Source organism: Myxocyprinus asiaticus, chromosome 44 (assembly GCF_019703515.2).
Source record: "Myxocyprinus asiaticus isolate MX2 ecotype Aquarium Trade chromosome 44, UBuf_Myxa_2, whole genome shotgun sequence".
Taxonomy (NCBI): domain Eukaryota; kingdom Metazoa; phylum Chordata; class Actinopteri; order Cypriniformes; family Catostomidae; genus Myxocyprinus; species Myxocyprinus asiaticus.
The window spans coordinates 13,403,971-13,430,520 of record NC_059387.1 but is presented as its reverse complement, the minus strand read 5'-3'; the positions used below and the strand labels follow the sequence as shown (position 1 = coordinate 13,430,520).

At 37.6% G+C, this 26,550-nt stretch overlaps 1 protein-coding gene across 1 annotated transcript in view; it reads left to right on the top strand.

Moving 5' to 3' along the window:
* The window catches only part of LOC127434725 (reversion-inducing cysteine-rich protein with Kazal motifs-like), an 80,687-nt gene that overhangs the window by 36,013 nt on the left and 18,124 nt on the right, over window positions 1-26,550 (top strand). Inside the window, exons 6-15 of the mRNA XM_051687661.1 lie at window positions 198-245; window positions 3,381-3,414; window positions 4,003-4,200; window positions 4,707-4,971; window positions 5,126-5,299; window positions 17,953-18,165; window positions 22,407-22,543; window positions 23,572-23,712; window positions 24,196-24,384; window positions 26,268-26,390. Coding sequence (XP_051543621.1) covers window positions 198-245; window positions 3,381-3,414; window positions 4,003-4,200; window positions 4,707-4,971; window positions 5,126-5,299; window positions 17,953-18,165; window positions 22,407-22,543; window positions 23,572-23,712; window positions 24,196-24,384; window positions 26,268-26,390 — 1,522 coding nt within the window. The remainder of the gene's footprint in view (window positions 1-197; window positions 246-3,380; window positions 3,415-4,002; window positions 4,201-4,706; window positions 4,972-5,125; window positions 5,300-17,952; window positions 18,166-22,406; window positions 22,544-23,571; window positions 23,713-24,195; window positions 24,385-26,267; window positions 26,391-26,550) is intronic.

Genomic DNA, 26,550 nt, shown 5'->3' with positions numbered 1-26,550 from the left:
AAATGCAACAATATTATCCCACATGGCATGATATGATCTTACTTTGAACATCCAATTCAATCTCTATTGCTCTTTGCTGTAAACATTGTTTGGGCAACAACATGGAGAATGAAGAGAAGTAACTGTTGAACTAAGATCAAATCACTCACTCATAATTCTTTAAGATTGAATGTTTTAAAATGTTTTCTTTTGTTCAGGCATCATCTAAAAATGACATCACAAAAGTATGCAAGAAAGACACAGAGGTAGGAGTTGTACTATTATTATGAGTGTGAATTACAAATTTTGGCTTTCTTTTTTTTTATTACAAATAACTAAATAAAAGTGCAATCTCTACACTTAAAGGGATAGTTCACCCAAAACTGAAAATATTTACTCACCCTCATGTTGTTCCAAACACAAAAAGAGATGTTAAGCAGCATGTTAGTCTCAATCACCACTCACTTTCAATGAATCTTTTTTTTTTTTTCATACAATGAAAGTGAATGGTGACTGAGGCTAACATTCTGCCTAACATCTACTTTTGTGTTCCATGGAAGACATAAAGTCATACTAGTTTGGAACGACATGGGGTTTATTAAATTATGACAGAATTTACATTTTTTGGTGAAAGATCCCTTGACACTAAATATAAAAAACAGATGCATTTGAACAAACCCCTAATTCTTAAGTATATAAATTTAGCTGTGGACTTGAATGTTACCTCATGTGGCTTGTTGCTTTTATAAGCAATCGGACTTGGCAGATGTTGAAACGGGTGAAAAAAATCCTATAGAAGTTGATATTGAAGGTGGGTCACGAACCATTTCTAGGGACCAGAAAATCAAAGAGACCTATACGTGGGCAACCACATGGAATACCCTAGAAACCTCCTAGCAGCACCCTAGCAAGCACACAGTAAACCCTAGCTACTGCATAATGTAGTAACATGCTAAAACCTTCTTAGAACACCTAAGCAACGTCCTGGCATGCATCGTGGCAGCAAGTTTTGCACTGGCAAGCACCAAAATCTAGTTTAAAAAACAATCACCTACAAGTATTTTTATAGTACACACTTCGCCTCTAATTTGCTCCATCAGTTTTACTAAGGATTGTTCAGATCAAAGGAGCCAGTGAGTGGGAGGTCTTTATCTTTCCCTAGTCATCTCTGAAATCCATCTTACAACATCCATCAAAGAGTCTCTCATGGCCGAATCTGACTCTAAATTTCTCTCTATTTTTTTGTCTTGAAATTTGATTCAGAATGCATTTCTATTTATGTATTTATTGCTATTGCTGATTTTAAACTTGTGACTGAAATCCTATTATCAGCAACCCCCCAAAACTTTTCATGAATTGTGGAAAAATATAATTTCCTTCTGTAAGGGACTCGACATGGAGGCAAAGGTAGAATCCATATGCAAGAAGTTTATTACAATCAGCAAACGAATCCAAGACACAAGGCAGATACGTAATCTTTGAAGTAGTCAAAGTAGTCATTACACAGGTAATCAGTCCAACCAGGCAAACAGAGCAAAACAGTCATCCAAAACCAGTAATCCAGTAAAGCAGGCACAATGGTCATAACAAGTAGGCAATGAAACAGACAATGAGAATAACGCTTGGTAAGGCAGTGAAACTGGCAATACTTCACAAAGTCACAAATGGAGAAGCATGGCTATTTATATAGTACAAACAGGAAGACACCATAGAAGAAATGGTATAGTGTCAGTATTCAGGAGAGGGCTCCCTCTGGTGGTCGGCTGAAGGGATACAAGCCTCATTCGTTACACCTTGCTGTAACCGGACATGCTGCTGCCATATTACAGTGCAATAAAGCTGGAATTTGGTGACTTCTGTCAAATCCTGAAATCCTGTTACAGTGGAGGGGAATATTGATTTAATGTAATTTTCAGTGACTTAAATTGAAGTGTAGTTTAGTGCAGCTTTGTGCATAGTGGTATTTTTCACTGCCTTTTCTCCCTCCCTCAGTTGGGCGCTTTTGGTCCAAACAAACAAACAAACAAACAAACCATTGGGCACAATGTTTGGTTTGGACTACACTCCCACCAACTTTTAGGTCCTGGCTGCTTTCATCTTGTGCCCTTTTTCAGTTTTCTGAGAAGTCATTGTCCAAAATCAAGCAAGATCAATGCTGACTATTTTTTATGCAGCACTAATTTTTTTTTTGTTTTGTTTTCTCAAAGAAAGGTGTTGCTTGTATTGGTCAGTGCTGTTGGCAGGGGAATACAGAACTTAAATAACATCCATCTGTAGGCATTCAGCTTGAAAAGATGAAAAAAAAAAAAAAGGCAATAAATTAAGTGGTTTGAATAAACTCTGCATTAAACTTAATATTCTGTTGAGATTTACTTTATTGTTTTTAAAGGGATAGTTCACCCAAAAATGAAAATTCTGTAATCATTTACTCACTCTCATGACATTCCAGATGTGCATGACTTTCTGTGTTCAGCAGAACACAAACAAAGATCTGGTCACCATTCACTTGCATTGTAAAGACCAAAAGAGCAGAGATATTCTTCTAAAAATCTTCATTTGTGTTCTGCTGAAGAAAGAAAGTCATACACATCTGGGATGGCATGAGGGTGAGTAAATGATGAGAAAATGTAAAATTTTGGGTGAACTATCCCTTAAAGTTGTGATGTAAATAGTACTTGTGATACTTTTTACATCCTCTGTATTGCCACTATTCAGAAATGAGACTGGTCTCCAGTATAATAATGTTGATTCTGTTTTGGGTAAATTTGACCATGGCAAAAATACAATGTAGAAAAATGCAGTAAAAGAAATACAAATAGACAACTTGCAGGAGTGTATCTGTACATAGTGTACTCCATATAATCTCAGCATGTGCAAATGAATTGCATTTATTCCTTATTTTAAATACAGGATGTCTGAGACATAAGAAATGTGTAATTTTTCACATCTGTCAGCAGAATGCTTATTTATTTCATTAATTCTTTGAATTATGACAGCGTACAAGTGTATCTGAACATGGTGTATGACAAAGAATCTTAGCATGTGAAAATGAATTGCATTTATTCGTTATTTTACATTGGGGTTGGGGGGACATAAGAAATGTGTCATTTTCCATGGACGGCTGTTGAAGAGTGTTTTCAAGATTAAATTTTGTTTATTATCAGAAGTACCAGAAACTTCAATGATAAGTATGTTTCTCAAGCTATTAAAATGGCATTGGGGTCTCTCAACTTAGGCTCAAACTTGTTTTTAAAATGGGCAGGCAGGCTTAACAAAAAGCTGTGTGGAAATTCAGTTATGTCCACTTGATTTTTGATATAACCAGGGGCAATTTTTTTTTTCTTCATATGTTATAACAATATTGCAATCACATTTTCTTTCTTTACTTTTGTGCTTCACAGAAACCACTCTACAGCTGTATCACCAAAAATGAAAGTAAGCAAAATTGCACTTAAGTTCTTTGGCTCCAGTGAAAGGGTATCAGAAAAAAAATCAGCCTGCACCCCGTTTTAGTTGATATAGTCCTCTGAGATTGAATTTCCTGTTTGTTGATGTCTTTTTTCCACCCTTTGAGTGGTATTAAAAGGAAATGAGATGCCACACAGCCTCACGAGTTGTTTATGTGCCTTGGAGGCAGGGTTGTGACCTTATCCTGCTGAAATTCGGGCTGTCATTGAGCTCCCAACAGATTAAAGTGCTTATTTGTATTCATTTGTAGGAGTGATGCCCTGCAGACAACTTCCCAGACATGTCAAAGGCTGCATGTCTCGATATCTGACAGCAGAATGCTTATTTATTCTTCAGTTAATTATTTGAAGAATGACTGCTAGCTCGCAAACTGAGTGACCATATTAAACTTACATAGATATGATTTTTAGAATCTGTGTCTTTTGCCATGTAGATTTATGTGTGCACATTTATTTCAAGCATAGCACAAACCCCAAACGTATTGGTGCTAGTTAACACTGACCTGTACAATGGCAGATATTCATCCTGTGTATTTGTGTGTTGTTTGTATCCTAGTGGGCTCAGTATGCTGCAGTTATGCAGGGAGACACACAACCTGCCGTGAATACTGCCAGGCCATCTTCCGCACAGACTCATCACCTAGCGTCTCCCAAATTAACACTGTCAAAGAGTACTGCCAGAGCGTCAGTCCACCGCTCATCAGCTGTGTGGCCAACTATACCAAATCCTACCCCATCAGAAGCCCTATTGACAGTTAGTAAATAACATATCTCATATACTTTATTACTGTCTCTTTAAAGGCTATTTTAGACTAGGCAAGCTGGCTGCCAAATGCATAAATACAAATGTCATGTAAATGTCAATTTTCAAAAAGGTTGTCTGAACACTTCCCCTGTCTGGTATTGGTTGGATAGTCCCGCCCCAAACTCATGGCATTGTTTGAGCTAATGTTGCTATGTCGGGATGCTTAAACAAACAGAGCAATGTTTTGACCATTCCACAGAGCCACAGTCTTTATATTTTTAATTCAGGAAATCAACTACCGTACTAATGACTTTCTTATAGTTGACTGAATATTAAGCTGGAACTGGAGAAAATATTTTAACAAAACATACAATTAAAAATACCCACTTTACCTTTACGGAATCCCAAAAGTTATGACTGGTTTAGCTCAACTGCATGACGTTGCTGGTTTTACTCTGGACTCAAAAAGTTATGTCTTAAGCAAGTATGTTTAGAGTATCTCTGTCTTGTCTCAGGTTTATACTGTTGTGACCGAGCAGAGGAGGCACACTGTCAGACGGCTTGTAAGCGCATCCTCCGCACCATGACAACCGAGCAGGAGATCATGGACGGTCTGATCAAAGAGTGTGGCCGTCAGCCACTCCCACAGGATCCGCTGTGGCAGTGCTTCTTGGGTAGCACACACCCCCCCACCAAAAAAAATCCAGAATCCCCTCCAATCGCAAAGATGGACTGCGCTAAACTCCACTGCTGCTCCAAAGCCAACACTTCACACTGCAGGTCAGCACCCAAATGGTTAAATCTAGATGAAATGTTTTACTGTTGGACAATTACAAACCAAAATTAGTTTGCTGGATAATTATTACCAACACAATTGTTGTTTTGTAGATGACTGTGTTTTTGAAGGTGCATTTATATCTTCACTATGTATTAGGAATATGTGCTTGGAGATCAGCACTAACTGGGGCACTCAGACATGGCAGGAGTTTGACCAGCTTTGTGAATATAGCCCTGTTGAGATGGACCTTATCACCTGCTTGGCTGATGTGAGGGAGCCGTGCCAGTTAGGCTGCAAAGATCTGACCTACTGCACCAACTTTAACAACAGGTTGGATACTCTGCTCTGCTAATTGGAGGTGTATTCTGTTCTTATTCTAACCTACTTCCGCTCACACCTAGGGTTAGGGGTTTTGAACTTTTTGAAGTGCGTAACTCAGACATGAATGAAGTTTCAAATTGTGTAGATTGTTTGGGAGAGGTGTGCTGTCACTTTTTGAAGTGGTCGGACTTACAGATTACGCCTGGCGGATGATTAAATGGGCAAAAAGATCCTGTAGACTTACACTTAGAGATCCAAGCCATATGTAGAAATCAGAATATCATAGAGATCTTGCGATGGGCCTTTTTGACTTGGACAAGGAAGCAACCACCCAAAACACCCCTGCAAACCCCTAGCAAATACTCAAAACACCCTAGCAACCCCAGAGCAAAATGCTAAGAGCCACCTAGAACATTTTAGTGATGTCAAAGCAACACAACCATCCACAACGCCATAGCGCAGAGTAACACAGCCAGGCATTATTCGTTTTCTTCATAAAGTGTAAACATAGGTAAAGGGATTGTTCACACAAAAATGAAAATTCTATCACCATTTACTCACACTTTAAGAAGAATAATTCAGCTCTGTAGGTCCATACAATGCAAATGAATGGTGACCAGAACTTTGAAGCTCCAAAAAGCATATAAAGGCAGCATAAAAGTAATCCATATGACTCCAGATGTTTTCAGAAGCAAAATAAAAAGAAACAGAGAACAGATCACCGTTTGAGTTCTTCGTTTACTATAAATCTCCACTTTCACTTCCACATTCTTCTCCTTTTGTTTTTGGCGATTAACATTCTTTGTGCATATCGCCACCTACTAGGCAGGGAGGAGAATTTATAGTAAAAAAGGACTTAAATATTTACCTGTTTCTCACCCACACCTATCATATCATTTCAGAAGATATAGATTTAACCACTGGAGTCGTAATGGATTACTTTTATGCTGCCTTTATGTCCTCTTTGGAGCTTCAAAGTTCTGGCCACCATTTACTTGCGTTGTATGGACCTACAGAGCTGAGGCATTCTTCTAAAAATCTTCATTTGTGGTCTGAAGAAGAATGAAAGTCATACACATCTGGGATGGCATGAGGGTGAGTAAATGATGAGAGAACTTTCATTTTTGGATGAACTTTCCCTTTAACATACAGTATATTCTCAGTGCATCCATGCGTACCATCTAATTTAATAATATTGAAATATGCTTTTTTTATTATAAAAAAAATACACTGCTGTGTGCATTTTCCATTTCCCTTTTTGATTTGTAACTAGTGGCACCAAATAAACAAGCAATAAATAAATAAATACATTTTAGAGCAAATAGTTTTCCTAAAAATTTATGTCCATACAGTATATGTGGACAGCGGGACTAAATTACCAAGCTATAGAATTAACTGAGTTTGTTGGTTTGGATGCTATTATGTAATTGAACATGTGGTGTGTTACATGGAAAAATTAATATCCAAAAACAGTCCCCTGGTCAGCAGTCATATTGTTTGGCCTCTCTCTGTGGCCAACCCATTTTCTGCGTGGGTTATAGACATAGTCAGCATGATTTATAATGGCAGAAGCAGTCCAGCATTGTTTTCAGGTCAAAAAGGCATGAAGCACTATGATAGGACTGCTGCTTTCCCAACACTGCTTCTTGGTTTCCCCATCGCTACACTCTCGTTAATCCCATGGGCCCTCTCAAAAGTTTAAGGGAAGGGCGATTCAGGCGATTCAGAGTAAATGATAAAATAATTGTCATTTTTAGGTGAACTATCCCTTTAAACTCACATCAAAACTGAGTTTAAGTTGAGTTTAAACCTTCATAGTTCATAGTCTGGTGACTATTTGTTTCTTTATTTTATTAAACTGATATAATTATTTATATGTCTGCTGTTACTTTTCTAAGCTTTATGACTTACAGGTTTTGCCTGGTAGATGATACATAATGGTCAAAATTAAAGGAAGGGACATTTAAAGACCAAAATATCAGGGAGACTTGGAGGTGGGAACTTTTGACTTGGGTTAGTAATCAACCACAAAGCAACACCCTAGCGACCACTCAGAACACCCTAGCAATGTTATTTAGGTGTTCATGGATAATAATTACAAAAGGATTAACAAAATGCTGTTTAAAAATATTTAGATGTAGTATAGCATGTCACACAGCAGGTGAACTTCCCAAAAGTATTTACTGTCAACTACCCATAAATTTAGTAATTCAAATTCTCAATATTTAATTTTAGTTCCCATAAAAATTCATAAAGATCTGCTTCAGTGGGTTATATGAATCCCTGAAAACGACAATGAACTCCATGGTGAAGAAGGAATCCAGTACATGTGAAATATTCTGGGTATTCTTTTCTTTGGAGAAGACTAATGAATCACTCTCTCTGTGAGGATGGCATCCCTGCTTCCATGACGTGATCTGGAGTTTAGGCAAACAGCCACTGGCTTTGATTTCTATGAAGGATTCCTGGGCATGATTGGGTGGCCTGCACTTCTGTAGATTTCACCGAATGCAAATACGAAAGAAAACGGAAAGGACAGACATGTATACTAACCCTGATGCAAATCACAGCAGGTCTGTGAGGCACTCTATGCTATACCACAGCACAAATAACACCAACCTGTTTGAGGATACAAAGAAGAGACATGCAAATCCCACCCACTGGGGCAAAAGACTTCTACCATATTTTCATCATGTCCAAAAGAGTTTATTGGCTTGCGGTGCTCGCACTTTCCCTATAGACAGGAGCATGGTTCATGTGCTAAATTTTTTTCACAACAATTCTACTTCAATATACTTGCATTAAGTTTGTAATTATTGATTGTATTCTGGAACAAAGCTGCACCTTTAACTGCTGTGATTATAGGTATATTTTAAAGTCAACATGAAATTTGCTGGTCTTATTGTGCACAATTCATCTGTGCAAGATATTCCAGAGGGGGTAAAAACTGCAAATAACAATATATATATATATTATATATATATATATATATATATATATATATATATATATATATTATTTATTTTTTTTAAGTGTTACTTTTGGTTAACTTGATCTTCAGCCTCTACATTAAGGTCACCATCTTAGTTCCCAGCAGGTGGAGACTCAAATAAATATGGCTCAGTTCCTCTGACAAAATGTTCATCTTCTTCACAATCAACAACAAACTCAGTTGATTAAATTTTGGTTCTGTTATGGAACGCAATCCAATCGATTTCTGATTCCCGCCCTATAAATTGTATTTTCTCGCTTAACCTCCCGAGACCCCCGCATGACTGCTGTGTGCATTTTCCATTTCCCTTTTTGATTTGTAACTAGTGGCACCAAATAAACAAGCAATAAATAAATAAATACATTTTAGAGCAAATAGTTTTCCTAAAAATTTATGTCCATACAGTATATGTGGACAGCGGGACTAAATTACCAAGCTATAGAATTTCAGAATTGTTTTCATCAGATAGTTTATTATGTGTCAAGGAGTGTTGGTTATTCATGTTTTTGAGACGTTATAGACATAACAGCTGATTTTCTATAAAGATGTATTAATGTAATATATAAATAATATAATCTAATTAAATATAATGACCAGCATTATCCAATCACTGCCAACCATGTTAAAATAAAATTTTGCATTATAAAATTTTGAATCTATGTACTGATTATCAATGTCCTATGTCTGCCAAACACGTGGAGTGGTCCAAACATCATCTGCAGCCTGAAACTGAATTTTTGGTTGGATGTTAGGAATGAATGCACTTAGCTGCATAGAAAGCTATAGGATACACCCTTGCTCCCTTGCTCCCTATTTAGTGAATGACTTAACCTCAAGTGTGCTGTCTGTCTGCACTGGTCTCAGAGCCATTCAAAATGCACCTTATTTTCATCCTAACTCCATATAAAGCCTCTGAAAGCAATTTGTTTTTCAGCTTTTACATGAATACATTTATTCTCAATGTGAAAATGCATAGTAAATAGAAGTGATAAGTGAAATGACCCACAGGTGTGCTATAGTTGAAAATTATTCAAAATAACTAACATGTTTATTCAACTTTTGATGGAATAATTTCAATAATTTTCCATATATGTGGACAGCGTGCTGACGCACGAAATCTTAATGGATTTTTTAAAGCGGCATATCAAACGTAACTAGAGACGCTACTCTTTACACCCAAACAGGTTTAAATAAAAAAACTTAGAGGTTTCTTACCAGAGGTGGTGCGCCAGTAATTGAACCCTTAAATGACAATGTAGAGTGTTGTGAACAGTATTCAGTCGGTTTTAATTCATAAAATTATGCGCTGCTTATAGCAAAGTCAAAATACAACATCCACACATGTTAATGTGGGGACACACAAATATTGTGTTTCAATCATAAATGTGTGACATGGAAGTAAAATGGGTTTCAAATGCCATTTTATGTTGACTTTAAAATATGTGGCAAACCTTAGGTAAGGTACCCTTCCTTAGCGATGAGTGTTTTGTGTTCCCCTTAGTGTTCATAATTTTCATCTACTCTCTACCCCATCACACCCAGCAGAACATGCTGTAAACAAACCATCAAATGACCAGAAATCAGCTTCCAACCGCATCCAGCAACCTCAGCCCCGAATAGTACGACCGGCCTTACCCACCAATTTACCCCACCCATCCTACTCTGGAGCTATATAAAAAGAGCGGGATCATTAGAAAAAAAAAAAAGAAGGTTCCCTCTGCTGCAGGTTTCCTAAGGAAGTCACTCTTCCAGAACGTTCGTCAGCACTCGGTTTGAAGCATGTTTTTTCAGTGACAAAGCGACTTCCTGTTCCTGTTCCTGTTACTGACGGCATGCTGCACGAGTGTTTGTAGCTTGCTATACTGCTTAGCATTGCTTATTCTTATTCTTATATGTTCATCATTTTATCCTTTGCCATTTTACCGCGTGCTTCGGGTTTTTCCGCTTTTCTACTGTTTCATCTGTGGGTATTATACCACGTGCACCAGTTTCTCTTGTTTTTTTATTTCTTTTTTCCGCTTTTTTCCGCATGTCTAAATCTCGCGTCTTGACTGCGTGAATTCGGGGGTTTTTTCCACTGTTTTCCACGGATTATTGCATCATTCTCAAACATCTGCTGATTAGGAACCACATCGATCTCAAACCCTCGCTGCTCAAGAGCGACCATAACAACAACAACAACAAACATTTGCGGTAAGTCATTCGCTCATGTTATTGCTTCCTGCATTACATGTCAAATGTTTACTATAGCTTCTTCCATCAGCAGTGAGGGATTTACATGTGATAAATGTAAGGAATTAGTCAGGCTGACAGAGAAGGTTAATGAGTTAGAGACACGCATCTGAACGCTAGTGGATATCAGTGAGAAAGAGAAGCTGGTAGATACTGTTTCGGATGTGGGTAGTACAGCAACCAACACACACACTTTGGTTCCGGCTTTAGAGCCCCCACAGCAGGGCGTTTGGGTGACGTATCGGCGGCATACTCGCTCAGCAAAGCGACACCACTCTCCCTTTCCTGTTAGGGTCTCCAATCGATTCTCCCCACTCAGTGATGCACCAACTGAGAATGGTGTTGAAAGAGCCCTAATAATTGGTGATTCTATTGTAAGGAACGTGGAAATAGAGACTCCAGCCAACATTGTTAAATGCATTTTGGGGGCTCTGGTGTATGACATCAGATCAAATTTACAAGTGCTGGCTAATGCTAAATGTAGATTTTCTAACATTGTTATTCATGTCAGCACTAATTATGTCCGGCTTTGTCAGTCGGAGATCACTAGAGATAATATTAAAGAGGTGTGTAAACTTGCAAAAATTATATCACTGTGATTTGCTCTGGCCCCCTCCCTGCTTGTCGTGGTGATGAGGTTTATAGTAGATTAGTGTCACTGAACAGCTGGATGTCCGAGTGGTGTCTGAAGAATAGCATAAGATTTATAGACAATTAGAAGAGTTTTTGGGGTAGACCTGACCTGCTAAAGAGAGACAGACTCCATCCCTCCAGGGAAGGTGCCGCTCTCCACTCTAGTAATTTGGCTCATAGTCTTAATAATGATAGTATTTGACTAACTGGGGCCCAAGTCAGGAAGCAGACAAACTGGTTAATCTGAATGTCTGCTAGCTGCCTTGAGACGTCACATAGGTCACATATACTACAACACATAGAGACTATATCACCTAGATATCACATAGAGACTGACTACCAAACACAGAACTCTCACTAAATCATTTAAAAAAAAATGTATTATGGTCAAACTTGAAAAAAATTAATAAATTGAAGATAAACATCATATAAAGGTAGGGCTACTAATCATTAGATCTCTTTCTACCAAAGCACTAATTGTAAATGAAATTATTACAGATCATATTTTGGATGCGCTCTGTTTGACTGAAATCTGGCTTAAACCAGATGAATATATTAGTTTAAATGAATCTACTCCCCCAGGTTATTGTTATAAACATGAGCCTCGTCTGAAGGGTCGATGAGGAGGTATTACTACAAATTACAGTGATGTTTTTGGTGTTACTCAGAGGACAGGAAATAAGTTTAAGTCTTTTGAACTGTAGGGCTTTACTTGTTGTTTAGATCAGTGTTACTATCAGAAATAATTAATAATTATTTCTGTAGTTATTAATCAATATTTAAGATAATTAATTGGATCTAACTCATTAATACCTCATATGGGACTCCAGTAAATGTAGTGTGCTAGGTTTAGGAGCAAGTTTGGTTATTAGCAATAATTAATAATTATCAAAGATAATTATTAATTATAAAAATCAATAGAACATTGATGAGAATCAGTGTTAGCTTTTTTTAATCCTTTAAAATCAACACTTATCAAAGATAATCGTTAATTGTTAACATCGATGAAACATTAAAATTAACACTAGCTTACTGATCATTCAAATTCAATCAAAGATAATTATCAATTATCAAAAATCAATAGAATATTAATAAGGATTAACATTGACGGGGCAACACCCTGGAATCAGGGACTAATAACCGAATATTAAAACAGTCTCAATATTAGATTGTTTTCTTAGGAAAATCGACATCCGAAGAATATCCATTTTCGGGAAAAAAAACAATGAATGAAGGCTTGAATCCGAGCACTGACATCCCGTCAGCATGACACAGACGTATGCAAAACAAACCAAAACACTTCTCTTTGTAATATAAACAAAAGTTTATTTATGCAGTAATATCAATTAATAATTAATACAATGCAGTCAATAAACTTCCGACTTACAACTACAAACTAAACAGTGACATGATTAGATATGGAAATAAAAATAATCCTATAACACATAAGGTGTGTGTGTGTGACAGTGTGTGTGTGTGTGTGTGTGTGTGTATGTGTGTGTGTGTGTCAGTGTGGTTAGTGAGAGAGAGAGAGAGATTATTCAGTGACAGCCCGAAAGCTGATTTCGCGATAGCTGGAGATAAAGCAGCCGTGTTCATCACTCAGAGACGCGGTTTTACGAGTGGGGCTCGTAAAAGTCCTGTGTTATTTGACTCTAATGGATGAACTCAGTTGCTGTCTCACCCGCGATGGCGAAAATGCACAACAATCCAATCTGGTTGGACCACAATACAGCAAACAAATTTGTGATAATTAATACCCTGAGTATTAATAATGAGCGGACATGGCGGTCCGTAAACTGTACAAGCAAAAACCTTGAAACACAAGAATAACACACTATAATATTCTATCTCTGCCCAGACGTAACCTCTTACTTGAATCGCGTGAGGACACAGGTAGAATGTGTTTTCCTCCGTCCTTTAACTCTGACCCGGTTCCTTGAGGCTCGTGTGATGACGAGAGGCCGTTTCCACGTGCTGTCGGCAGGCGGTATGGCTGTTGATTCTCAGAGGGCGGTACGGCTGTTGATTCTCGGCGGGCTGGCGGAGAACTCAGAAATGTCGACTTGATTGAAGATGGAAGAGAAATCTTTAATCTCTTCACTTCTGTAGGCCAACGGATGAAGATGCGAATTGCTCGGCGGTCTCCTTTGGATCCGTTAGAGTGTTCGGTTGAACACAGAGTAATCTCAGCTCGTCCAGCGAGATGGAGATTGTATGGCTACAGTTTCAAGTCGGACATTACTTCCTTATGCCACGAGGCTGCACCGGAGAGCAGCAAAAAGCTACGTCCGTGTTCGGTGAACAAAGTCGCTGGAAGCAACTTTGGAAGCATTTCAGAATTATTTGAAGTCCTGATGATGTCATGTTTGAGGGACGTTCTGTTGTGTGCCTCATCCAATAGGAGTTGAGTGCTCGATCCTTTAGTGAGCAAGGCTTCATGGATTTGTAGTCTGTTTTGGACTCCCTTTGTTTGATTTTGGCGCGATTTTTATCAGTAAAATTTACGACTAAGAAGGAGTGGGCTTGAGGAATGTTTTTATGACTGTTAGGCATGCCTTTGTCTTCTATCTGAATACATGAGGCCCAACAGAACTAATAATGCTTAATATGACACTGTCAGATATAAATAAAAAAATCTCTGTCATCTTTTGCCCTTGTTACAGTATATAGGGCCTTACTCTGGTTTCCTTGGTGAATTTGCACATTTTCTATCTGGTCTAGTAGTTAATGAGATAGAGCTTTAATTGTTGTTGACTTCAACATTCACATAGATAATGAAAATGCCACATTGGGATTAGCATTTATCGATATTCTCAACTCTCTTGGAGTCAGACAAAATGTGATAGGACCAACTCATCGCCATAATCTTATGCTAGATTTAATTCTGTCACATGGAGTTGATGTTGATACTATTGAAATTCCACCACAGTGTGATGACATCTCAGATCATTACCTCGTCTCTTGTTTGTTGTGATCAGCTAATGTAACTCAATCTACACCATGCTATTGTTCAGGTAGAACTATTCTTTTGACCACTAAAGACAGCTTCACTAACAAACTTCCAGAATTGTCACACATACTCAGTAAGCCAAAAAGTCTAGAAGAACTTGATGAAATAACAGAAAATATAAATACAGTGTTCTGTAGCACTCTTGATAGTGTTACCCCTCTTTGATGAAAGAAAATTAAAGAAAAGAGCCTCGCACTGTGGTACAATGATCACACTCATGCTCAAGAAAACAGCTTGGAAAATGGAGTGCAAGTGGAAGAATACCAAATTAGAGGTATTTCACGGTGCATGGAAGGATAGTGTCTATAGCTACAGACAGGCACTAAAAGCTGCCAGGTCAGCATATTTTAGCAAACTCATAGAAAATAACCACAATAATCCTAGGTGTTTATTCAGTACTGTGGCTAAATTGGTTAGGAATAAAGCATTGACTGAATCAGATATTCCGTTGCAGCACAATAGTAATGACTTGAATGAATTTCTTTACTGATAAAATTGAAATAATCAGAAATTAAATTGGAACTCTGCAATCAACTGTCACAGCACCTCAGAAGACAGTGTCTCATAATTTTCCTCATGAGCAACTTCAATCTTTGCTGTCATAGGTCATGAAGAGCTAACAAAACGTATCGAAACATCAAAAGCCACAACATGTTTGTTAGATCCAATACCAACTATGCTCTTAAAAGAGGTATTCCCAGTAACCTCAGAACCTTTTCTTAATATTATTAACTCCTCGCTATCCTTAGGACATGTCCCAAGAAACTTTAATATGGCAGTTATCAAACTGCTTATTAAGAAGCCACAGCTTGATCCTAGAGAATTGGCTAATTACAGACCGATTTCAAATCTACCATTTATGCTGAAAATACTAGAAAATGTGGTGTCCTCCAAACTATATTCATTTCTACAGAGAAATGGAATATATTAACAATTTCAGTCAGGATTTAGGCCCCACCACAGTACAGAGACTGCACTTATCAGAATTACAAATGACTTGCTCTTATCATCTGATCGTGGCTGCATTTCTCTTCTAGTGCTTTTAGATCTTAGTGCTGCCTTTGACACGATAGACCACGACATTCTCTTGAATAGGCTGGAGAATTATGTTGTCATTAGTGGACTTGCATTAGCATGATTTAGGTCCTATTTATCAGACCCCTACCACTTTGTATGTGTAAACGAGGAATTGTCAAATCAAACAAAAGTATGGGGTGCCACAGGGATCAGTTTTAGAACCTCTGCTTTTCTCCTTATACATTCTTCCCTTGGGAAATATTATCAGGAATCACGGAATAAGTTTCCACTGTTATGCCGAAAACACCCAACTTTATATTTCTTCTAAACATAATGAAAATTCACAATTCTCCAAATTAGCAGAGTGTGTCAGTGAAATCAGTGATTGGATGGATAGAAATTTCCTTCTGCTCAATTCCTTCAAAACAGAGGTACTAATGATTGGACCAAAAACCTCTAAAAATAAGCCGCTAAAATATAATTTGACTCTCGATGGGTGTACTGTTACATCGTCTTCTTCAGCAAAGAAATTAGGTGTTATATTTGATACCAATCTGTCCTTTGAAAATCACATTTCCAATGTTTGTAGAACAGCATTCTTCCACCTGAGAAAAATTGCTAAATTATGACACATGCTCTCTGTTGCTGATGCCTAAATATGTATAAATGCATTCATGGCCTCAAGACTAGATTATTGTAATGCATAACTGGGAGGATGTCCAGCAAGTTAAATAAATAAACTTCAATTGGTTCAAAATGCAGCTGCGAGAGTGCTGAACAGAACCAAGAAATATGATAATATTAGCCCAATTCTATCATTGTTACATTGGCTACCTGTTAAATTTCGTATACATTTTAAAATTCTGTTAACTACATACAAAGCTTTGAATGGTCTAGCTCCAGAGTACTTAACTGACCTTCTGACACGCTATATTCTGTCACATTCATTACGATCACAAAATTCTGGCTTGTTAATAATTCCAAGAATATCAAAATCCACAAAAGGAGGTAGATCCTTTTCATACTTGGCTCCTAATTTATGGAATAGTCTCCCTAACACTGTTCGGGATGCAGACACACTCACTCAGTTTATGTCTAGACTAAAGACTCATCTATTTAGCCAGGCATACACCTAATTTATCCTTCAACTCACAATTAGGATGCTTTACTTAGGTCTGCCAGAACCAGAAACATCCATCATGATCTATAACTCTGCATAAAATAAAATGGCATCTATGCTAATATTGTTCTATTTGTTTCCATGTCTTAACCTCGGGATTCATATCCCGTGGTTACCAGAGCCTGCCAGATTCCTGCTTGGTGCCAGATTCCTGCTTGGTGTCGGACTCCACTGCTACGTTTTGCTGAGATGACGGCAAACTACAGCCAGTGCTAGCCAGACATCACTTCAGTCTTTTGACTTCAGAGGATGAACTGATGTCAACTATAACTGTAATTCATCAGATACTACATATACCACTGCCTGAACCTTGGATGGACCCCACTGAACCTCACCGAAATGACATGCAGGTTGAACTGCGATGCACCTCACTGATCTCTGCCTGCATAACCTTTGTCTAATGATGGACTACACTGTTGAAATGGAATACATAGACTATCATTTAATTGCCAACAAAAGCCTTCATCAACCAACTAACAAAGGACAATGCATCTATGTGAACTTCTGCAGTTAATCCAGGATGGACTTCAAAGACATTAGTCATTAATCTTAAAGTTTATTACAAATATTTTTATTTATTTATTTTTTTTTTAAACACTGGACCTTAACGCTTACTTACTTTATAAATTTAAAACCATGACTTGCACTGCACACAAATAACTAATATTGGCATTAAATTCATGTTGTTTAGCCAGAGGGGAACTGGCCCCCACAGTGAGCCTGGTTTCTCCCAAGGTTATTTTTCTCCCTTAACCAACATCTTGTGGAGTTTTGTGTTCCTTGCCACAGTCGCCTTCAGCTTGCTCACAGGGGTTCTAAATACAATTATTATTTAATTATTTAATTTCTATACACATTTTACAATCATATTTAATCAAACTGCACAATGATCACTGTAAGACATTATAGATATTACAGTTTCATTTTTTTGTTTTTGTTATTGCATGATTTCCTGTAAAGCTGCTTTAAAATTATGTGTGTTGTGAAAAACGCTATACAAATAAAAATGACTTGACTTAAATGGTGGCCTTCTGGGATTCAATTCCACAAAACAACACAGATCTGCTTTAAATTAAAAACAGAACTGATTTTTATTTCCTTGAATGTTTCTGCAGGTTTTTTTTTCTGCTGTCTCAGTTGGACCAGTAGTTTAGATTTTTACCTACCCTGCTAAAATTGTGCTGGCTCCACCACAAAATAAATAAAAAAAATAAAAAATTTTATTGATTTAATTTAATCAAATTTTTATGTATTTTATATGTGCCAAAACATAACTGATTAGTTTGATAATTTCAACCAATGAAACTCTTTTACAATGGCCTTGGGCCAGCGGGCCAGCCTTAATGTTGAGCCCTGTTCTGTGGAGAATATATGGCTTTTTTTTAAATACTTGTGCAAATATGTTTATACATTTTTTGGGAAGAATCAAAGTTTTGTCTGCCCTGATGCTCTGAGCCATTGGATGGCTTTACTGGAAGTTGTAACACTATGACGTATACAGAAAACCATCCAAACAATTTCTGACATTTTTAACCTGTGTATCAAAAGCTGTTTAGTCAGTATAAGCACACAACAGTGCCTTTTTGTGTCCTCAGGCCAACTGAGCTGTTTCGGAGCTGCAATGTTCAGTCAGATCAGGGCGCCATGAATGACTTCAAACTCTGGTCCAATGGAACTATCAAGATGCCTTTCATGAACATCCCAGTGCTGGACATCAGTAAATGCCAGCCAGAGATGTGGAAAGCTGTAGCCTGTGCCCTGCAGATCAAACCATGCTATAGCAAGTCCAGAGGAAGTGTCATTTGCAGGTGAGTCATTTATCTTTGTGTGGTATAAATAGGTGAATTCTCACAAAAACATGTCCAGGTTACATTTCACCCCAAAATCAAAGTTCAAACTTTTTATTATAATTTGCATAAAGAAAATTAGGCCTGTTCATGTTTTATTCTGAGTAATTACATGACAATTAGATTCTCTTTACTGACTACTATATTACAGTAAAAATTATTTTAAAAACCATAACGTATAAATACTTACAAATTTACATAATGTATAATATATAAAATATGACATAAATAACATAATTATATCATCATATAAATAAAATATATCAATATATCAATAATATGATATTATGTTTTTATTTTGCATTATAATAGTGAGAATTGTGGGATGAAAATACTCTCAATTGTCATGAAATAATGTCATAATGCAAAAATGATAAAAAAAAATAAAAATAATTATATATATATATATATATATATATATATATATATATATATATATATATATATATATATATATATGTATGTATGTATATATTCAGTTAGGTTTCATTTTCTTTTTCTATATTTTCTGTGTAAAATATGACCCAGACATGTACTTGGCAGGTTTTATGAGATTCATCCAAATCTGTTTTACTGCACTTGACTGGGAGTCTTCTTCTAGCCACATAAACGTCATGTAATCCACACTTTTGTCCACAAATTATCTGTTGATAGTTCATGCCACATGCTCTGTTTTATGCGTTTTATGAGAGTGTGTGTGTCCTGTTACAGTATGTGAATTTCTTTAATGCTTTGAGAATTAAATATATCCAGGTAATTGCAGGTTGTCATATGATAGGGAGTTCTAAACAAGCATATTGCTTTAGAACAAAGTTAATGTAAATCTTTTGTAATCAAGAATTATCTTCCTGGTCTTTTAGTTCTGAAATCTATTCATCCTTACTTTGTGCACTATAAATCCTTGAGTAGAGGCATTCAGAGCACAGATCTTCTCAAAACACTAGAAACATAAAAATAAAATAAATTTAAAAAATACAGCTCTGCTTTTGTTGTCAGAATTTGTCTAGTAAATAGTCTGAGTCTAGTCAAAACAGCCCTGCGCAATGTTCCACCTCATGGCCTACTTCATAGACACCACACAGTGCCAGTAGCTGTTTTGCTTGTATTTACTGCACCTGTGATTACACATGGCCCATTCACATTCAGCGGCTACCGTTCGGATTAGACATGTGCTTTGGTATTGTGGGGATTAGTCCTCCTCACGCAACTCTGCAGGAGAATGTTCAGGAATTATCTTCCTCTGTGACAAGAAACACAGTGACTCTGGACACTAAGAATAAAGGCCTGTGACTATGAGTGATGGCAGTGTGTGACCCAGGATGCATCAGTCAAGCTTGAAACTGTCACACAAGATTTTGGCCCTCCAAGTCCTGTTCGAGCAGGCTTCTGTGTTTATGTTTTAGAAAGAAACCACATGCCAGACAGGATGTTGTGGACAGTCATCCATTTATATGTTGGCTTTTTGTTTGTAGTTATTGTCTTGTTTACCTAAAGAAAACTTTTGATAGGTTCCACATCTCCACTAATTGTTGTCTGCCAATATAGTTACACAAAAATCAAAATTCTGTCTTTGTTTATGACCCGCATGTCATTCCAAAAAGGTATGACATTTTTTCTTCTGTGGAACATAAAAAGAGATGTTTTGAACAATGTTCACGGTGCTCTTTTCCAAACAATAAAAGAATATTGTGAACAGGGGCTGTCAAGCTTTAAAAAAGTGTTTGGTTATGAGACACACGAAAAACAATAGATCTCATTGACAGCCAGTTTAAATATTCACAAATGCAAAATGAGCTTTAAGAACTTGTTTTGTCCTTTATGGAATTAAACAGCCCTGAATGCTATAGCGGCATGTGATGAGGAGGAGGGCATGGCCATGCCAAAAGGATGTATGCCCAGCGCTGAATTGTCCTAATCAGCCGGGAGGGGGATAAAGACGAGCCGGGGGCACCAGTTGTGTGTGTTTATGTTTGTTTAAGTTCATTTATGTCATTAAAGTTATGTTGACTGTTCTGCCGGTTCCCGCCTCCTCCTTGCCCGTCCTGTGAACCCTGTTACATTGGTGCCGAAACCCAGGAAGGAGGAGGAATGTGCTGTCGTGGAGTCCTTGCTGCTGCTGTCCGCCAGGGGATGGAGTTGCTGCCGGCCGCCGGAAGTCGGAGGAACTGCTGCCGTCCGCCAGGAAGCGGAGGAGCCGTTATTGTCTGCCAGGGGTCGGAGGTCTCGCTGTCGTCCGCCAGAAGGGCGGAGAAGTGGCTGAGGACCAGGTGACGGTGTGTCCAGGGACCGGCGATCGAGCGTTTCTCTCTCTCTCCTCTCCCCCTCGCTCTTTCCCTCTCCCCTCTCCCGCCCCTCGTCTCTCCCAGGGCTCCAGATAAGCGGGGAAGACCTGCCGGCAGAAAGACGGCCAGAAGGGCAACACCTCCTCTCCAGGAAGGGAGGGGAGTACATCATGCCGGAGGTTCCCCCGGCCTGAATCAGGCGGTGGAGGAGTGTGATGAGGAGGAGGGCATGGTCGGGCCGTGAGGACGCACGCCTGGCACTGAATTGTCCTAATCAGCCGGGAGGGGGATAAAGACGAGCCGGGGCACCAGTTTGAGAGACACGCGGCCACTGTGTGTGTGTCTGTGTGTTTATGTTTAAGTTGATTTATGTCATTAAAGTTATGTTGACTGTTCTGCTGGTTCCCCCCTCCTCCTTGCCCCCCATCATGAACCCCATTACATGGCATTTTCCTTGTGTAGTAAACAACAATGACTTGTATTTCCTTTCAAATTGCGACTAAATGGGCAGATTATCAGTTCATAAACATTTACTTTTCACCCTGTTCCTCACACAATGCTATCTTGTGACATCTAAATGCTGTTACTATAGCACGACTTATAAGGCTTGTATATGACATTGATGTTTAATTTTCTAGTGCATTCTAATAACTGACTAAGAACAGACTACAGTATAACATTTAAATATGGAAGCCAGATCCCGCCAAGGATGAGGGAAATAAAAAGGTTATTCTGACTTTATATATCACAACTGTGACTTAATTTTTCGCAATTGCAACTTTTTTTCTCATAATTGCGAGATATTAAGTCACAATTATGAGATGTAAGGTTGCAATTACAAGATATAAAGTCACCATTATAAGAAATAAAGTCGCAATTGCGAGAAATAGTCACAGTTCTGAAAAAATACTCACAATTGTACGAAATAAAATTGCAAGATTTAAAGTTGCAGGTTCGAGAAATAGTCACAATTATGAGAAATAAAGTTGCAGTTGCCGGATATAAAGTCGCAGTTACAAAAAAAGTTTATCACAATTATGAGATATAAAGTCACAATTTTGTGAAAAGTCACAATAATTTGCGCTAAATTGCGACTTTAGATCTCACAATTGCGACTTTATTTATTGCGATTTTGACCTTTTATGTCGCAAACCTTATTGTGACCTTATTTCTCACAATTGTGACTTTATTCTTCGTAATTGTGACTTTATATCTCGCAACTGCAATTTAATTTCTTACATTTGTTACATCTCCTAATTGTGACTTTATATCTAGAAATTGCGACTTTATTTCTCATAATTCTGATTTTTTTTTTACTGTATATGATTAATAAAAACATACATTTTTATTAGTTGTGCTAATTAAATGTCTTACAATGTGCTGCTAAACAAAACACTACACATTTTTCTACCAGTGTGAGTGAATATGCAATAACAAATACATCGAACATTACACCCCAGGATGTCAAACCAGTTCTGTTGCACCCTCGATAATGCCACATATGGACAAGTGGCAGTTAAAAGCAGACTTGAAAAATTGCTTCTAACACAGCAATATCCCTCCAAGTATGAGGCCACTTTATGGTGTATACAGTCAACAAGAAGCACGCTTTCATCTCCTCTGTCTGACTCCAAAGGTTGCGTGAGTTTCAAGGTTGGCAAGCACTCAGAGAAGTGGTCTGGCCTCATTCTGCGCCTCTGACAAAAAAACAAATTCTTGTCATTTTTAAAACAAAAGTACACATAATATTCATGTAATAAGTGTTTTATTAATCAGGAATGATGCCGCCTATTTCCTTTCATGATATTCCAAAATCGGAAAGGGAGAGCTGTAGATATTTGATTCGCACGGCTGGTGCATGGAGTACTTCCTTGTAAATACATGATTTTCATCATCAATGTGCTGCTCGTGTCTCCACAGGTCAGACTGTGTGGATATCCTGACCCAGTGTGGAGATCGCAAACGGTCTCTTGAAGGACAGACCCCAGAGCGGATATGTGACCTCCTGTCCCCAACAGATGATCCAGAGCGGTGTATTCCTCTGAAGAGATACCTCAGTGAGTGTCTGCAGACGTTGGCTTCATTTATGGGTGGGACGGGTGGGACATGTTCCTACCACTTTTTGCTTTTGTCAATCCCCCCCCCCCCCAATATTGAGTGCTAATTGCAGCTGTTATCAGTGGCTTTGAGTAACAATGGGCGGCGATGTTCTCTCATGCACACAGACACGCACTCTACTCTGCTGTGACGCAGCTCACGCTCATTTACTCTTAAATTGCAAAGCAAAATGCAAACAGATGTGTAATTAATAAAAAATATATATATTATGGTGGGTTAGAACCCGGAAGTCCTTATTCTAGAGGCAAAAACTTTACCATGAGACCAATCAGTCATTCTTGCTGATGCTTTCCTGATCAATGTATTTATCCACTGACTAACAAAATCATCAAAAAGTTAGATATACGGATAAGTTATCAAATAAATGATGTGAAATATTTATTGGAGTTTTTGAATTGATCTTCTAGTATGATTATTTTTCAAAACAGTAAAAGATTATTTGAAATTATCTGCACATATCCACATTAATATTTATGAGTTTTGCCACATTGTGATGTCACCCCATCCCCCCCCAAAAGAAAACTGTCCCCACCACTTTTTAAAAGAAAGTGCTTCCAAATAAATGAGACCGCAACTGTGTCAGAAATTATTTTTTTATATTTTTTCATTCATTTTTCTATTATTATTGTTTTATTTTATTTATTTGTTTTTTAATTATTTATTGTATTTTATTTACTTTTTATTTGTATTCATTTACTTTTATATTTATTTTTATTATTGTTATGTTATGAATTGTATTTTATATACAGCACCAAACCCATAACTAGGTCTAGATGATAAAATATGTTAATGTTTCAAAAAGGAGTTTATTACTGGGGCACATGAGCACTTACATAATAAATATCTGGGGCATTTTTGCCCAGAGCCCTGGTTAATTTCTGACCCTGAACTACACTGATTAGGTTTGATAATGTCCTCTATGCCATGTTGACTGTTTTCATTGTTGGAATCATTCTGGTATCCACAGCCCCCAGTCCCTTTGCTAACATTATTGAAGAAGTGATCCATCCCTGCAACCCTAATCCATGTCCAAGCAACCATCTTTGTGAAGTGAACAGGAAAGGCTGCCATCCAGGACAAGACTGCCTGCCATACTTCTGTGTACCTGGTACTATATTCACTGAACTATATTTTTTAGATATAGGTCTATAGGAAAGTTATCAGAGAACATCTCAACTTGTTTAATTGTGACTTGTTATGAAAGAAAAATAGTATACAGTACAATATGTACATTTCTCGCCCTGTCATTGGTCTTTATAAATGAGGACAGACAAAATTAAGATGCTGTGTTCGAAATGGAATACTAGCATACTGATTTTTGCATAGTAAACAGTGTACTTTATACTTCCTAGTTGTAAAATAGTATCTAAAACAGTGCGCAAAATATGCAATGATAAATGTTTCTAATGGTAGTATGCTATATAGTTGTCACAAGACCTCATCACATTGCACATACACCATGGTTAATGCAACGAGTGGCACCCAGTTATCATCTCAAATATAAACATGTTTATTTAGCATTTTTAATGTAAGTTTGGAAATTTGCGTACTATGCAAAGTGTAATATCTCAAGAATTTACATATCTTTAAGGGTGTAAACTAGGAGAAGCATCTGAGTTCCTCGTCCCCATGGACGCCCGTATCCAAGTGCCCACTCGGAACAGGCAGGTGGGATGCTATGAGGTTTGCACCTGCGGTCAAAGTGGTCGTCTGGAGAACTGTGCTGAACTACCATGCTTTGACACCACAAAGACCTGTTTGTTTGGAGGACAAAGAAAAAGTAAGACCTTTGTGTGCCTAAAATGCAAGCAATATTATTTCCAAGTAGTTTAGTTGCATAGTCAATTACTGCCAATTGCTTTTCCACATTTTCAGAAGTTGTTGCATGAAATGTAACGTCTTGGAAAAATAAAAGGAATTCGGGGCTGTTATTGTTCATTAAAATAATGACATCAGTTAAAACGTTAAAGACTAGTAAACATCTATTGATTGCATTAACATTGATTTCAGACAACAAATAAATAAAATAAAAATAAAAAAAATTTTGTTTTGTCTCGTGCCATTCCTTGCCGATAGATCTGTGCTGCATCTACTAGATTCTTGAATGTCACACACTAGATTGAAACACTCGATTGAACAAGAAGAGTAAAAGCCCCAACATGCTGGAATTTCCTTCCTGTGTTTTTACAGGCAGCTAAATATGTTGCAGAACAGATTTGAGTATGACTCGAATTCCCCAACACAGACTCAATCAAGTCTTGTGTTCCTGTTCTGTAAACTGTATATCTTTATAATTATAGGGGGGGGGGGGGGAGTTATGTGTAATTAGAAATCTTCTTTAGGAATTTGTTAACTGTGGACTGTCATTTTGTTTTGTGGACACTGCCACCTATTGGTGTGGTGCTGCATCAATAACATGAATTCTGTACCCTTAAAGGAATTATTTTTTTGCTTATGTTTCCAATATGTCCTAGAACACAAGCAATCAAACAGGAAATAAGAGTCCAACATTATAAAAAAGGGCATACCCTCTAATTCAGTTAGGGTTTTCTTTTTATTATTTGTGTGCTTCTTTTGTACACTGCTCATTTTTATGCCTGTTGGTTTGAACCTGAATGAGTTTATTGCCTTTCCTTTCATGTTTATTTTTACTCCACTTCTAAAGGAGTCGGCCATCTTGGGCTTATTTGAGACAGATGTGCTTTGCTTTAGAGTTGTGTCAAGCAATGCAAATTAGGCCAGCCTGGAAAGTGCTAAATACGGAAGATAAACTAATCTCACAAGGATTTTTACTGTTTCTAAGAGGAAAACATGTGTAGTCTGCTATAATCTGCAATTTGCTCAGTAAAGTTAAAGAAATAATAAAATAGTACGTACATAGGACATGTCATATGGTGGTAGAGTAAATGTCCTAATGTGTGTGAGTGATCCAGTTAACAGTTGACTAATAAATGTGATGGTACAAAACAGGATTTATATAATACAGTAAAAACTATATAATTAAAGGGATAGTTCACCCAAAAATGAAAATTCTCATCATTTTTTCACCCTGATGCCATCCCAGATATGTAGGACTTTCCTTGTGTAGAACACAAATTAAGATATTTGGAAGAATATCTCAGCTCTGTAGGTCCATACAATGCAAGTGAATGTTGGCCAGAACTTTGAATCTCCAAAAAGCATATCAAGGCAGCATAAAAATGTATTCCATACGACTCCAGTCGTTAAATCAGAAGCGAAATGATAGGTGTGGGTGAGAAACAGATCAATATTTAAGTCCTTCTTTACTATAAATTTCCACTTTCTCTTCCACATTCTTCTACCCATTAGGCAGGGAGGAGAATTTATGGTAAAAACGGGCTAAAATATTGATCTGTTTCTCACCCACACCTATGATATATCTTCTGAAGACATGGATTAATCCATTTGAGTTGTATTGATTGCTTTTATGCTACTTTTATGTGCTTTTTGGAGCTTCAAATGTCTGATCACCATTCACTTGCAATGTATGGACCTACAGAGATGAAATACTTTTCTAAAAATCTTTGTGTTTGGCAGAAGAAAGAAAGTCATACATATCTGGGATGGCATGAGGGTGAGTAAATGATGAGACAATTTTCATTTTTGGGTAAACTGTTCCTTTAAACTTATTTTACTCTGCAGGTCATGGTATGTCCTTCCAGGTAGACTGCAACCCCTGTTCCTGCTTCGCTGGAGAAACCATTTGCTTCTCTCGCCAGTGCCTCGGGTCAGACAGCTCTGATGAGGATCGACACCCCTTCACAGGTGTGTGTTTAAGTTAGTTTTTGGGTATAAAGCATGGCATATCCATGGATTTTTCCTTTTGTCAAAAGTTTTGGTTAAAATGTATATTAATGTTTCAGTTTTCACCATTTTCATCACCTTTTGCCTTCACTTCATTTAAGGGTTAGTTCACCCAAAAATG